The sequence below is a fragment of the Prionailurus viverrinus genome, chromosome F1, assembly GCF_022837055.1.
Source record: "Prionailurus viverrinus isolate Anna chromosome F1, UM_Priviv_1.0, whole genome shotgun sequence".
NCBI classification, from domain to species: Eukaryota; Metazoa; Chordata; class Mammalia; order Carnivora; family Felidae; genus Prionailurus; species Prionailurus viverrinus.
In genome coordinates this window covers 14480840-14496785 of record NC_062577.1, presented here as the reverse complement: position 1 = coordinate 14496785, position 15946 = coordinate 14480840, and the positions used below count along the sequence as shown (strand labels likewise).

The following is a 15946-nucleotide window of genomic DNA, read 5'->3' as shown; positions in this document are numbered from 1 at the left end:
ATCTTCAGTGGCCTTCAGAACAAAATGTCTCTTTAAGCCCCTGAAAATCTATCCAAAGAGGAAAAGTTTTGTTGGAATAGTATATATTTTCTGTATTCTTGTTTATCTGTAACAGAAATGAGTAAAGATAGCAAAAGCTTGTTTTGTTCAGTAGCTCAACAGTGACCAGCCCAGTGATAAAACTGTCCACGGTGTAGTATGGAAGCTGCTGCGTACCATTGGGAGAGTGTTCCTGGAGCTGATATTTGAACTTCACTCAAGAGGCCAAGGTACAAGATGTTTGCAGAGGACAGTGGAAGCAGCCACTTCATTGTATGAGGAATAAGAAACCCAAGACAAAGGCTGTCATGGAACAGGTCACATTATGTGAAGGTAAGACTTAAATACTGGCTATTGGAGTTTTAAGCAGAGGAATGGCTTCATCAGTTTGCTCTACAGATAAGGGACAACCGTGTGGTAGATCTAGGCCATGAGAGAAAAGGCTCCGTGCAAGATAACCAAGGCAGGAGGATGTCGTAATTGTTCTGGAAAACCAGGGTCTGGACAAAGGGAGTTCAGGCATTAGCAAAGGAGACAAGAGGAACAGATTTTAAGTCTTTTTAGGAAAGAAAATTGGACAAGACTTAGAGACTGATGATATTTACTAGATACAGGGGCCTCTAGGTTCCTGGCAAGGGTGACTAGAAGGATGGGAGAAGGCAACACCAAGACAGAAAATAGAGGAAGAGAAGAATTGGTTTGGAAGAAACCAGGTTATGGGAGTTTAGGTTTCAGTTGTGCTGTTTGAGATGCCTGTGTTTTCCAAGTCTGCTGTGCAGCTGGATAGCAGAGTCTGGAATTTTGGTGGAGGTGAAGCCTTAAGAGGGAATTAGCACAAACCTTGGATTCATATTTGCCAAGTTTTTATTACAACTTATCAACTGGAATGCTCTAGCTAATATTCCAACCAGTGTTTGAACCTGGGTCTGAGCATGATCTATAGATTGCATTTGGTTGCTGTGCCTCTCATTCCTGTTTTCCTCATGTCACTTATTTGTCCTGTACAGTGGCCAACATCTGGCTGTGTGCTTCATGTGTCCTTTAGCTTTGTCCTCTGTCCCTAAAAACTCAGTTACATTCAGAGGCTTGGCAAGATTCAGGCTCGGTTTTTAAGGGATGAATTTTCACAAATGTGCTGGGTTCTAGTTCATGTCACATCAGAAGGCACATATCTGGAGCGCCTAGGTGGCTCAGTCAGTTGAGCATCTGATTCTTGGTTTCAGCTCTCACGGTTTGTGGAATCGAGCCCCACAGAGCCTGCTTGGGAATTCTCTTCCTCCCTCCCTCTCTCTGTCCCATCGCACTCATGCACTCTCTCTCAAAATAAAAAAATTATTTCTGAAATAAAAATTCACCATTAACAAAAAAGAAGGCACATATCTTGTCTGGCTTTCAGTGCTAATGGATCAATGGTTCAGGTGGGGGCAGCCTGCTCCCTGCATTCATTGTCCCCTAAGGATTTTAACATTTCATTGGTTGGTGATTTTTACCCTAGTCTGTATTTCATTAACGTTACAATAGTGATTTTCTAAATTCCATCATTTTTTCCTCTCTTAGCTGGCAAAAATTTAAGGAATTTTCCTTTATTGACATTTCCCTGAAATACATTTTAAACCCTACCAAATTTACCCTACCACTTTTACCAGATTCTGATTATTAATCATACTTTTGGTTAATCCTCTTGGATTTTTTTCCTCTATGTGTATGCTTTCTCGTCTCTAATTGCATTGGGAAACATGTCACGGGCATCTTGCTCTTCTTATTTCTAGGAGGGAGTAATTCTAAAACAAATCCTCCCTTTTTGAAGCCTTTTGTGACACACTCCTGGATAGATTGAACTATTCCATTGAACAAAATCCTAATTGGCTTGAGTGAACATAGGAATTGATGGGTTTTCATTTATTTTTGCTTTATAGTTACTGCTTTTGTAAGCCATCTTACAACATGGCAACACTAATACTATACAAAGATGTTTATCATTTAGGTTTAGCTTTAACTTAAATATATTTAGAGAAAAACATTTGTGATTAGATTAGGGCATGGTGATGTGTTGTGTATATATATTAAGCTGTTCACAGAAAAACTCTACAACCTTGAAGTACACAGGTACAAATTTGCATTTTGTGCAAAAATCCAGGTTTTATTTTTACTTATTCTTACATTGGTGGGAGGTGATGTCAGAAACTTATAGGCAAACGAGAACTTTTGTTTTCTACCTCTTAGCTGAACAAAAATACACACGATGTGGCATTATCATTAGGCAAGACTTGCTTTTTAACATTTCACACAAGAATACAATATTATCCTTTTTTGAACGAAATGCCCAGATTACTAAGGAAACCATCTTTGGAGGAAGTGTTTAATAAGCATATTTAAATAAATCCTCCAGTAGAAATGGGAGAATTCATTGCCTTTACTTAGAAGAAGGCTATGTAAGTAGTTATCTGTCAAATTTATCTGTGCAGCTCACCAACATTTCCTCATTGGAAAGATCAGTATTTCCACATCACAGTCCCCAAAATGACTTTCAAGTCTCAAAATTCTGTGTCTCCTTTGGCTTGCTTCTCTCTTGATTCCACCCAGGCTTTATTAATGGTTCGCTTCATATCATCATCTCCATCTTCATAAATTTTCTTTAGAACATTCATCAGTCCCTCACTAGGATCTGTTTCAGTGTCATAGGAGGGCTTTCTATTAAAAAGAAAACAAATAATGGAGATACAAATACATATATATAAATGATCCCATTTACTGCTATGTCCTTATCATAATGAATGCCTCCAGTTCAACCAATGTCCAAGCAGGGCAAATTATCTTCTTCACTTATTAAGTGCCAGATCACATAACTGGCTCTGAAGAAACAGTAAGACAAAGACATAGTCCTGTACTCAGGTAATTCGTTCTCGATTTAAAATCAATTCAGATAGCTTCTAACCCTAACCAACCAAGTGCACGCAGGCTACCGGGGAAGGAGTGAGAGGAATGTGGAAGGCTAAGCAACTCAATGTAGGACATGGCCACTGCAGGATATTTAAAGCAGAGTAACAGTTTGACCTAGGATGGAAGTATCTTTAAATGAACACTTTTTGGAATGGTCATTAATGGATAAAAATACTTTTTCACTCTACACCAGTGACTGTGAAACTAAATTACGTGTAAGAAACTTCTGTGGAATTCTTAGACTAATGAAAAGTAATCTCTGAGAAAGGACCTGGTATCCATATAGGAATACCACTGGCTTAGTGTTAAGAACCAGTACAAAACAGCCAATCAAAACTAAAGCCCTGGGTATAAAGCAACTTGCTGGCCATGTGCCCTCTTTTGGTAGGTTCTGACAGTTGAAAGATAGAGGATAATTGGGTTACTCAGTGGACATTAAGAGGTAAATGGTCAAATCGCAGACTACAGCTCTTCTCCACCATAGCAAAGTATTAAAAATCTACAATCCCAGCAAAGAATACATTAGAATTCTTAAAGAAATGAAAGTAAACTCACTCTTTTTCTTTGCATTCTTTTTCAACCTGAGTCAGGTAGTCCCACCTTGTGTTTTCTGCTTTCTTTCTACATAAGATAAGAACTGTATCTGTCTTAACCTGGAAGAAAAGCAGGAAAACAAGTACAATTTACAACACATGGAGAGAGCATGGATATTTGGAAAAGTTACTCAATCAAGTTACTATTACGTGTAAGACCTGTTTTACGTGCAATACTTTTACAAATAGGCCAGAGTCCAAACACTCATGGAAGAGAAAGACCATAGACAAGTAAAATTGGAATACCTTCAAATATAAAGACAAAAACCAAGATAAGGTGTCAATGGGGCTTCAAGGGGGAACTTCATTAAGAAAGGCCTCTGTGAGCTGAAATCTGAGCAGTGGCCCAAGATCTGGAAGAAAGGGCACTGCAAGGAGAAAGGCTGTAAAATGGAATGATTTTAGTGTGTTTGATAAAAAGGGACTGGTGATATTTTGGTGATTGAAAGAGAGTTCTCTTAGAGGGGTCAGAGATAGGCAGAAAGCAAGAGAATATACTCTTTCAACAATGATCCAAATAATTCCTAGGATTATTTGAGCATTCAATTATGGGATTAATGGATGAAGAAGAAAGCAGTGAGACACAAGATAATTCATAAATTACATTCTAATACTACCTTTAACCTGCTACATAACTGTGCAAACACAGATGGCAAAATGGCACATCTATGTACCAGATACATTAAACCCTATTTATTTAAATTAAGTAGGGAAAAGATTATCTGAAATAGTGAGAAGTATGCATAATAGTTTAAAAGACTTTTTTACAGCTTTTACTAACTCCAGTTAGGCTGAGTGCTGAAGCCCTTTTATGTTTCGAAAATTTACATATGATGCTAATAATAACTACCATTATTTAAGCACTTTATATAATTTCACTTTAGTATATAATTTCAACTGTGTAAAACAAATCACTGCCATCATACAAATGAGGAAACTGAGGCACAGAGGGATAAAGTGAGCTGCCAAAAGGTCACAACTAGTAAATGGAAAAACTGGCATTAAAACTCAGTTCTCTAAACCAATTTTAATAGTTTATTCCCTCTTCTGATTTTTTTTAATTTTTTTTTTTTTCCCAACGTTTATTTATTTTTGGGACAGAGAGACAGAGCATGAACGGGGGAGGGGCAGAGAGAGAGGGAGACACAGAATCGGAAACAGGCTCCAGGCTCTGAGCCATCAGCCCAGAGACTGACGCGGGGCTCGAACTCACGGACCGCGAGATCGTGACCTGGCTGAAGTCGGACGCTTAACCGACTGCGCCACCCAGGCGCCCCTTCCCTCTCCTGATTTTAATGGCATTATTCCCTTAATTTTTTTTTTTTGAGAGTGAGGGGGCAGAGAAACAGGGCTCACCTGAAGCAGGGTCGAGCTCAAGAACAGAGATCATGAGCCAAAGTCAGATGCTTAACTGACTGAGCCGCCCAGGCACCCAAGAATCTATTCCCACAGAACAGGAGTTGACAAATGGCCAGTATTTCAGGGTCTGGTGCAGCTCCTTGTTTCGTTATAGCACAAATGCAGCCCCAGACAACACCTAAGTGAGCACAGGCATGTTCCGATAAAGGGATCAGGCTGTAGTTTGCTGACCCCTGTTATGGAGGATAAATTAATTCTAGTTCATCTCAACTCTAAATCAACCAGGTTCAATTTAATGAGGTTTTACATTATGACAAAAGAGCAAACTTACTTTTTTTGAACTGCCTTCCACAGAGATGGGTTTCAAGAGATTATTCACAATCATGGAGTAACTCTTTCCATTTAGATTCTTTACCAAGAGATCAAATGACCTACAACACAACAGTGAATACGTAAGCTTTGTGCTCTACAGCTCTTGTGGAAAAAAGACATGAGGTTTATTTCAGGATGTGCATTTGGCCACCCCTGGTGAGAGTAACCTCTTCGAAACACGTGTAAAGGACAATTCTAAATTTAAGCAAGTTTTAGAAACTGCAAGAGAAAAGAACTGGTAATAACGCAATCTCGGACTTAATGATCACTACCTTCCCCATTGTGAAACTCACCTCTCTGTGAAATGCACCTGCACATTCTCAGTGGGGATTTGATGAACTCCAGTTAAGGTAATGTAGATTTTCACAAATTTATCTGACTGATCCCATCCTAGTAACAAAAAAAAGGGACATGAGTGAAGTCTCAGTATCTCTAGAACAGCAAATGCAAATGGCTCCTTAAACTGGAGAAAACTAAATTCTAGTAATAGAAACATGGGAAAAATTAAAATAGAAGAATTTTCTAGATGGAGAAATTGAACTTCCTAACAGTTAAGCAATCTACCCAAAGTTAGGCATCTAGCTAGTGGTAGAACTGAGATTCAAATCCAGGTTTACTGAACACAAAGCCCATGTGTTGTTTTTTTTTTTTAATATACCTTAGAATAAGGAATATGAGCATTAAATACATTCTTTTAAGAGTAGCTCATTTTTCTAACACCACACACAGAAATAAACTCAAAATGGATCAAAGGCCAAAATGTGAGACATGAAACCATGAACTCCTAGAAGAGAACACAGGCAATAATGTCTCTGATACTGGCCATAGCAGCGTTTTTCTAGATGTGGCTCCTGCGGCAAGGGAAACAAAAGCAAAAATAAACTATTAAGACTAGGAGCGCCTGGGTGGCTCAGTCAGTTGAGCATCCGACTTCAGCTCAGGTCATGATCTCAGTTCAAGGGTTCGAGTCCCGCATCAGGTTCTGTGCTGATGGCTCAGAGCCTGGAGCCTGCCTCAGATTCTGTGTCTCCCTCTATCTCTCTCTGCCCCTCCCCTACTCACACACTCTCTCTCTCTCCTTCAAAAATAAACATTAAAAAAAATAAACTATTAAGACTATATTAAAATAAAAAGCTTCTGCACATAAAAGGATCATCAACAAAATGAAAAGGCAACCTACTGAGTTTGCAAATTCAATACTTGCAAATAAGGGGTTAGATATTCAAAATATAGGAAGAACTTATATACAACTCAATACCAACCCCCCCCCCCCCCCCACCAATCCAATGGAAAAAAAAATGGGCAGAGGACCTGAATAGACATTCTCCCAAAGACCTACAGATGACCGACACATGAAAAGATGCTCAATAATCATCAGGGAAATACCAAATCAAAGCTACAATGAGATTACCACCTTACACCTGTCAAAATGGCTAGAATTAAAAACAAGAAATAACAAGTGTGGGTGAGGATGTGGAGAAAAAGAAAACCCTGTGCACTGCTGGGTGGGAATGCAAACTGGTACAGCCAGTGTGGAAAAGAGTATGGAGGTTGCTCAGGAAATTAAAAATAGAAATACCATATGATTCAGTAATTCCACTACTGGGTATTTACTTGTGGAAAACGAAAACACTAACCTGAAAAAATATGCACCCTATGTTTATTGTAGCATTATTTATACTAGCCAAGATAGGGAAGCAACTTAAGTGTCCATCAAAAGATGAATGGATAAAGATGTGGTATATAGGATACACATGTGGAATATTACTCAGCCATAAGAAAGATCTTGCCTCTGCAACAATATAGAAGGACTGAAAGAGTACTATGCTAAATGAAGTCAGAGAAAGAAAAACAACTACTCTATGATTTCATTTATATGTGGAATCTAAAACACCAAACAAAAGCAGAAACAGACCCATAAATACAGAGAACACACCAATGGCTGCCGGGAACCAGCCAGTACAGTGGTGAAGGGGAGTGGGAGACAGAGGCTTCCAGTTATGGAATGAATAAGTCGGGGGGAATAAAAAATACAGCAGGGGGAATATAGCAGATGATACTGTAATAGTGCCAGATGGCAGCTACATACAGCATAACACAGAGATGCTGAATCACTATGCTGTACACCTGAAACTAATGTATCACTATGGGTTAACTACGCTCAAACAATTAAGCCCCCCCCCCCCCCAAACAAAACAAAACACCCAGCTCATTTTCTTTTTGTGGAATTTTTCTCCTATACCTAAATATCAATAATTCTCTACTAAACTGGATGGGTAAACATCAGCACCATCTAATTTCATAATCCTTTCTACTTCTCTAAGCAGTTAAAAGACAATCATAGTTTCCTTAATTCCCTTCCCTGACAAAGTAGAATTCAGAGTCCAATTCATCCAAATACAATTTCACTAATCAAGATCTAAATGCCACTGAGGCATACGTTATCAAACTATTCATATTATTCTCTAACCTAGATGAATGGCCAACACAAAATACATATTAACTTCACATAGAAAGTATATTCTAAAAACGTATATGTATTTATCGTATATATAGATTAAATACATATATCCCAGACTGTCCCTTGCTTAGTCCTATACAACAGAAATGTACTGGTCATCAAAAAAGATGTCCTAGAGAGAGTTCTGCAGAACCTCGTCCAGTTTCTTCCCATGCATTCAATCCATCCCTAAATGCAAATCTAGGTTCCTGGGTGCATGCCATAATCCTACAACCTCAGACCAGTTTCCTATGGTAGAGTAAGTACACAGCATTATCTCCTTATTGTACCACAGTTCGTCTCTTAAGCAGGACACACTGCTTTTCATTAGGACAATACAGAAAACACGGTGCCTTTCACCTCCCCAGGCGTGTGCTCTCCTCACACTTGCCGAACTTGCCCTCCAAACTCAAGTGTCTCTTGTAATTCTCCATTCCTTACCTCCTTCAGATTACATCAGCTGTACTCCCACAGAACTTCCCAAATTTCTATTCATTTAAGCAAATAGGAAGTACCTACTACATGCTAGATGTTGTGAGCACAAAGAAAAATGACCGTCCCTCCCCTCATGAACGCTCCTCACACCGAAATTGCACTGTTCCAAACAACCTACTGAGGGAAAACAGCATTAGTACACGACCCGGTGTTAGTTTTAGGTCTGTGTTCTAACCACACCATGAGCAAGGATCGGGTCTTGGTCACTGTTGTTGCCACGAGCCCAAGCACAATAGTGGCACATATTAGGCGCTCAAAGATGTTTCTCGAATATAACTAGATTCCTTCCCTTCCTTAGATAATACTGGTGGTTGTTTGGCAAAATATAATGCAAAACATGATTAAAGCAAAACAAGAATCTGTGTTCCTCATATGCTGAACATATTTCAGAATAGGTTCATTTTTGTTGCTACTCATTGTACTAAATCATTTTGCTCTCTTGTTAGAAGCTTCTAGAATGTATTCTTTCCTTTCTTCATCGATGGGTCTTCTCTTTCAAACCACCAAAAGCAAACACTGAGATTGTTTTAAAAATTGAGTTTGTTAGTGGGTCACTACTCAGGAATAAGTTACTGGAAGGCAGAAAGAGCTGCATGTAGGGTAGTGAGTCATACCGTAATTACTGATTTTCACGGTGTATCCCGTTGTAATGGGAGCAACCACAGCAGCTGGCTTTTCACTGTCAACAAGTTCTGCTTTTCTCTGTGATTTCTGCTGCACCTTGTTCTTGATTTCGGTCTCGATCTTGGATTTTTCAGTCGTAAGGGCATCACGTACTCTTTTTCTAGTGGCCTTTTCCAGGAGCACCTTCACCTCTTCTAGATCTTTCTGTAGCTGTGTTAAAACAGAAGGTAAATTAGCTATGATAGAAAAGATAATAGCTGGATATTATGCCCACCGGTCATTTCAATTTACTGAAGAGCTAAGTATTAAGAGGCTCATTTAAATTTACTAGGGTTGGTTACAACCTGGGATTCTTTTCTCCAGCCTATAGAACTGTAAATAACTAAAGCTTCCTGGTTTTCTTAAGGAAAATTTAATATTAATGTAGCAAGAGTTAATTAAGCCTAAATTTTTCACTTTGGTAGATGTTATCTGCCTTTGTTTTAGAACATTTTACTTACAAGACATTTCTGTGATTCATAAAGCTGGATGAATAAATCTTAAAAAAAAAAAAAGCCAATTCATGGGATTTCCTTTTAACATCTCTTCCTAGTCATCAGATATTAGGAATTTTAAAAATCTTTCAAAAGATGAGCAAATACATGATGAACAGGGTGAAATGCTATGGTAACTTTACTGAAGTAGTCTACTTTCTGTGATTGTTCCTCAGAATCCTATCCCAAATGTTACACATCAATAAGTTTGCATTTTTAAGACAAGAAATAAAAAAATAAAGACCTATTTTTGCCTTTAAGAAAATGTCTTGGGGCGCCTGGGTGGCGCAGTCGGTTAAGCGTCCGACTTCAGCCAGGTCACGATCTCGCGGTCCGTGAGTTCAAGCCCCGCGTCGGGCTCTGGGCTGATGGCTCGGAGCCTGGAGCCTGTTTCCGATTCTGTGTCTCCCTCTCTCTCTGCCCCTCCCCCGTTCATGCTCTGTCTCTCTGTCCCAAAAATAAATAAACGTTGGGGAAAAAAAAAAAAAAAAAAAAAAAAAGAAAATGTCTTGGGGCGCCTGGGTGGCTTATTCGGTTAAGCGTCCAACTCAGATCTGGTCCTGATCTCTCAGCTTGTGAGTTCGAGCCCCGCGTTGGGCTCTGTGCTGACACCTCAGAGCCTGGAGCCCACTTCAGATTGTCTCCCTCTCTCTCTCTGCCCCTCCCACGCTCACACTGTCTCTCTCTTTCAAAAGTAAACATTGAATAAAAATTTATTAAAAAAAAAGGGGGGGGCGGGGGAGAAAAAGTGTCGTTCTGAATCTCAGGGGTAATGCTGCAGTCTAAAGTCTGGGTCTTGGCTGCACCGTAGAGGAGACAAACCTAGGTGAACAATCCAAAGTGTGACATACTCCTGGTGCACTAAAAAACCCACCTGTTTGTTCTTCTCTCCTCATGTGAATACACTGCCTGCCAGTGTCTATTTCTACTTTCTGCAGAATGGGCCAACATTTTATGAAGAGTGAAAGATAATCAGCTTAAAACCTTTTCCCCAATTATCCTCTGATGTACTGCAAATGCATAATATCCTTACAAACAAGGGTTTGTTTTTCTTAAAATAATTTTACATTCTGGCTTGATTAATAACAATTTGACTCTAGCTGAGTTCTTACTTAAAAAAAAAAAAAAAAAAAAAAAAACTTAGTATAGGAGCGCCTGGGTGGATCAGTGGGTTGAGTGTCTGACTCTTGATTTCCAGTTAGCTCATGATCTTGAGGTTCATGAGTTCAAGCCCCTGCATCGAACTGTTAGCGCTGAGCCTGGTTGGTATTCTGTCTCCCTCTCTCTCTGCCCCTTCCCCAAGCACAGGGGCATGCAAGGTCTCTCTCAAACATTAAAAAAACCCTCAATATAAAAATCTTCAAATGCTTGATAACTTAGTATAATGTCCAAAGTAGAGTGTTATGGTCTTGTTTATTTGTATTATTTATTTTTAATTACATCCAAGTTAGTTAGCATATGGTACAACAATGATTTCAGGAGTAGATTCCTTAATGCCCCCTACCCTTTTAGCCCATCCCCCCTCTCACAACCCCTCCAGCAACCTTCTGTTTCTCTGTATTTAAGAGTCTCTTATGTTTTGTGCCTTATGTTCATCTGTTTTGTATCTTAAAGTCCTCATATGAGTGAAGTCATGATATTGGTCTTTCTCTAATTTCACTTACTATACTACCCTCCAATTCCATCCACATAGTTGCATATGGCAAGAGTTCATTCTTTTTGATTGCCGAGTAATACTCCATTGTGTGTGTGTATCTATCTATCTATATCATATTTAAAGTCTTGTTTCTTAAGTCTTACAAAATGCAGTAACAAATTCAAATGCTTTCCCGGTCTTACATTATCTCATTTAACTCAGATGCCCCTCCTTTTACTTCTCTGTAACTACTAAGATGGTATACAAAAAGTCCAACTGTGGCCAGTCTCCTGTCCTTATCTACTCTTCCCACCCCCAAAAGTCCTATTACTAAGACAACAAACCCTGCAATTTCATCTATTGAGCACTGAAGCAAGATGCTTTAATTCAAAGCAATAATTTATCATGGTGGTCTAAAAAATTCACATTGATTCTAATACCAATATGACAAAATTTTTGAAATGTAAAATTAGTGTATTTGTTCCCAAGTAAGGATTCAGTTAACAACAAAAAAAGCCCAGAAAATATATCAAGTCTAAAAATGTTTTACTTCTTGACTGTACAGGAATTGTTTCTAGAACACTTAGAAAAGAACTCTGAGAATTAAGCAAGGAATTCTCAGGCCTCATTACAGCCAATTTTGGCGCTCACCTCCTACAAAAGGAAGGTATCCACTGTAAGTCTGAAGCAACTCACAGAAGGCCTGTTTTAAGTAATTCCTCAGTTCTTCTACTTGCAAACCTGAAACCAGTAAAGTTGATCCCTTTGTTACTTTTCCTACCCACAAGCTTTAAGAAGTAATTTAGGAGGCATTCATTTGTTTTCTTTATGCAAAATCCCATACCCCTTTTATCCCCACCCTTAAACACATTCAAGCTTTAAGTATTTCCAAATTCTTCACCAGGGAGCATTAAAACCAAAGTGCCTCAAAACAAAAGGACTTGAACACAGCCACCAACCACATGAAAAAAGATGTTCAACATCCTTAGTCATTAAGAAAATGCACATCAAAATCACAATAGGATGCCATTTCACACCCACTAGGAAGGCTAAAGTCAACAACAAAAACCCCTGAAAACAACAAGCCTTAAAAGGTGGACAGAAATTGGAACCTTCATTCACTGCTTGTGTGAAGGTCAAGTGGTGCAGCCATTTTGAAAAGAGTTCATGTGCTCCTGCAATTCCACTTTTAGGTGTATACCTCACAGAATGGAAAATACACGTCCTCATAAAAAGTTGTACACAGTATTCACTGCGGCACGGTTCAGAACAGCCGAAAATCATCCAAATGTCTGTCAACTGATAAACAGAGAAACAAAATGTGGTATATCCATATAATGGAATATTATTTGGCCATCAAAAGGAGCACATGCCACACTTCGGATGAACTAGAGATTATGATCAGTGAAAAACGCCAAAAGTAAAAGGTCACATACTGTAAGACTCTACTTATAAGAAATGTCCGGAGTGGGCAAATCCATAGTGCCAGTGTAATTAGTGGCTGCTGGGGGGGGGGGGGGGTGGGGGGAGTAGGAAGTGACTGCTTAACAGACACTTAATAGGTTTTGGGGGGGAGTGATGAAAATGTGGAATTATAGAGCAGTGACAGTTGTGTGACACTGAATATTTATCCTAAAAACCATTAGACCAGCGGTGGGTGTCTCAGTCAGTTAAGCATCCCACTTCAGGATGCTCAGGATGTGATCTCCCAGTTCCTAAGTTTATGCTCGGCATCAGGCTCTCTGCTCTAAGCACAGAGCCCACTTCAGGTCCTCTGTCCCCCCCCTCTGCCCCTCCTCTGCTTGCCTTAAGATAGATAAACATTAAAAATTTTTTTTTAAAAAAACAGCCAATACTTTAAAATAGTTACAACAGTGAATTTTATATCAAACCAAAACTATCCCAGAAGTGCCCCTAAGTGTGTATTTTTAAGTACCTCAACTGAGAAAAATTCCTTATTTTGAAAAGGATTAATACTGAGCTATCCATGTGTGTGACTGTAAAGTCACTGTAGAGATGGTTTCCTCAGGACACATGGAAGGAAACCCAAGGCCTAACACATACCATAAACCTGGGGCAAGGTATTCAGAGCGCGCACACACGCACACACACACACACACACACACTCTTTTTCTTCATTTAAAGCAGATTCTTAGACTTCCAAGTCAAGTCTGGGATTTTTCAGACTTGTTCGTATTGAGGTAAAGATTTCCAGAAAACAAATCTCGTTAATACTCAACACTTTTCTGTAAATAACAGTAACATGCAGTGACATCCTACTTAGGCCAAGAAAAGCGCAATGTTAAGTATTATTATTCCCATTTTGCAACTGTGCAAACTAAGTCTTCAAAAAAGTTAATCCGCCCCCGTTCAGAGTTTATAGAGCTTTCGAGAGAAAAAGGCTATCCGCCCCCCAACCCCCGCCAGTCACAACTAAATTTTGCCAAGCACGGTCTGAAACATTTTGGATACTAAAATGTGGCACCGAACAGCACAGTTATTTGCCCAAAGTAACACAGCTACTCATATGCGCAGAGAAAACAGGACTAGAATCCAAGTGCCGGGAGCAAAGGCTTCTCACCTTCCAACCACTTCTACGGTGAAATGACCCTCGGTTTCTGCAATCAGCACTAATTTAAAGAAGCTTCACGTCCTCGGGCTAGTATAGAAGGGGCAGACGGAGCCGGAGGAAAACGTGAAGGTGACCAGCTCACCCAGGTCCACCGCGGGCACTACCTGCAGCCGGGGACCGCGACACAGCCCCGCGCCCTCAGCCACCGGCTCGGGCCGGGGCTGAGCAGCGGGCGTCGATCGGCAACTTTCCCCGGGCAGCGGAGGCCGGAAGCCGGCAGGGGCCGCTGCAGGTGGGCGGGTGAGCGGCCGAGGCGAAGCTCGGGGACCGGAGAGGCGACCACCGAGCACCTTATCACGGGAAACAGGGCGTGAAGGGGGTGGGGGGCGAGCGCCGGGAGACAGCGGTGAAAGCCCCGCACGACCGAGTGAGGACGATGAGGCCAGACCCTTACCTCTTCCAAAGCTGAAGCCATGGTCAGGCTGGGTCAGGCAAGGCCCGAGCTGCAGCCGCGCAGAGCAGAGAACAGGAAGCACCACCGAACCCGCTCACCCGGACGCAGGCCCCACCCGCACGAGGAGCAGCGCTCGCAACCCGTGCGCACACTCGACCCGGCGCGACACCCAGCCCGCCTCCCGCACGCGGCGCCTCTGGAACCTTCGCGAGCCCGTCGTCGCCGCACCCCCTCGCCCCCCCCGCGCGCGCGCCGCTCACCTCGCTCAGCCCCGCCCCGCCCCGCCAAGCCTAGCCCCGCCCCGCCCCGCCCCGCCCCCCGAGCCTCCTAGTAACGCTCAACTCTCGCGAATCCACCAAGAGCTCGGGAAAAGTAACGCCTCTTCCTCCCAGCCCGGGAAACTGTACGTATTATACTTTGACGTCGCGAGTCCCGGCTGCGCAGTCGCAGTTCAGAACCGCTGTCTTGGCCTACCTTCACTCAACCCCGGAAATAACGTATGGGTTTTCGGGCTCCAAGTCGGAAGTTGATTAGAGAGTCGGCGACTCCGTCACCTCTAGGGCACTGGGTTCGGTAGGCAGCCATCTTATCTAAAGCTAATTTGTGAGCCTCTTCGAAAAAAGGACAAAAACAGGGGGAGAAGGGGCAGGTTTTTTATGTTAAAAAGGGGAAGGATGAAGACGGTTAACGTAGAGGATCCTGAAGGAATAGTTCGGTTTTCAGTGGGTCCTGGCGTTCTGGATACGTCACCACGATTTAGCATCTACGATATGGTGGCGTCATCACCGAGCGCCTTGGGAGGTGGGGTCGCGCTGGCCACGTGACGGGGCCCACTCGAGCGGCCCGAGCGTTAAAGCGGCTGATGCGACAGTTGTGGCTCCGCTTTTTTACGTTGACGAAGCACTTTTCTGGTATTTTCGCCACCTTCACCGACCATTCTGCAACCCCCTAGTTCTACCTCAGGGTTGGGATTCGACTTAACTGAGCCTGTGGACCAGAGAAAATGTAGGCTGAGATTTCCTGGGATTACATCATGTTCCTCTTTTCAGATTATTTTAGCCTTTGGCAGCCTTAAATCGTGGCAACACGGTTGGGAACAAGCAGTAACCTCTGGGAAGTCAGATAACCCTCACAGCTTTATATATCGCCCAAGGTAGCCATTAGAATCAGCAAGTCTGAGAAGCCAAAAAGCTACTAGAAAAGTGCAGGCTGATCATTGTCGTAGAGAAGATTCGGGAGTACAGCGCAAAAATACACGAACTGCAGCTACTCACAACACGCGTGAATCTCACAAACCTGACGTTAAGGGAAAGAAGCCAGACATGCAAGAGTTCATGTCGTTTGGTTTTATTTAAATGAGGTCTAAAACCAGTTAATCTAATCGGCTGAGGTGTTAAAAATCAGGACAGTATTTGGATGGGGGACAATGACCGAAAACAGCCACGAGGAGGCTTTTAGTTTCAGTTACAGTTCAGTTTCTTGATTTGGATGTTGGTCAGAGGTGTGTTCACTTGTGGAAATTTCATGGAGCTGTAAACTTAAGTGTGGTTTTCTTGTGTGTGTTATACTTAGCTGAGAGTTACATTTATAAGTAGGCCCAGGAGGGAATTTTCCCGAAAAGATGAAATGTTACGCTGATACACACAATTGTCAAAATTGATAGAATGAACTCTAAAGATCTGTGCGTTTTATTGTATGTTAATTCCTGTTTTCTTAAAAAAGTGTCCGGCCCAAAGCCTGGAATTATGTAGACTTAAATTAGGAACAAATAACCCATTGCCCTCCATGAAAGCTTGGCCTAATGCAGTGATTTCCCAGTTTGCTTGATG

General features: G+C 41.5%; 1 protein-coding gene across 1 annotated transcript; it reads right to left on the bottom strand.

The window, feature by feature from the left end:
- Positions 1-2163: 2163 nt before the first annotated feature.
- CACYBP (calcyclin binding protein) lies at positions 2164-14338 on the bottom strand. Its single transcript, XM_047840303.1, has 6 exons — positions 14118-14338; positions 8913-9132; positions 5597-5693; positions 5263-5362; positions 3535-3632; positions 2164-2730 (listed from the first exon to the last, which is right to left on the bottom strand). The coding sequence occupies exons 1-6, from the start codon at positions 14136-14138 to the stop codon at positions 2574-2576; spliced, it is 693 nt and encodes a 230-aa protein (XP_047696259.1). The 5' UTR covers positions 14139-14338; the 3' UTR covers positions 2164-2573.
- Between the last annotated feature and the right edge of the window lie 1608 nt (positions 14339-15946).

Bases quoted from the DNA above. Each gene is read 5' to 3' on its own strand.
- CACYBP (XM_047840303.1), bottom strand. From the start codon at position 14,138: ATGGCTTCAGCTTTGGAAGAG. The intron at 9,133-14,117 runs GTAAGGGTCTGG...GTTTTAACACAG, and splicing joins TGGCTTCAGCTTTGGAAGAG to CTACAGAAAGATCTAGAAGA. The intron at 3,633-5,262 runs GTAAGTTTGCTC...CTTTTCTTCCAG, and splicing joins TGGAAGGCAGTTCAAAAAAA to GTTAAGACAGATACAGTTCT.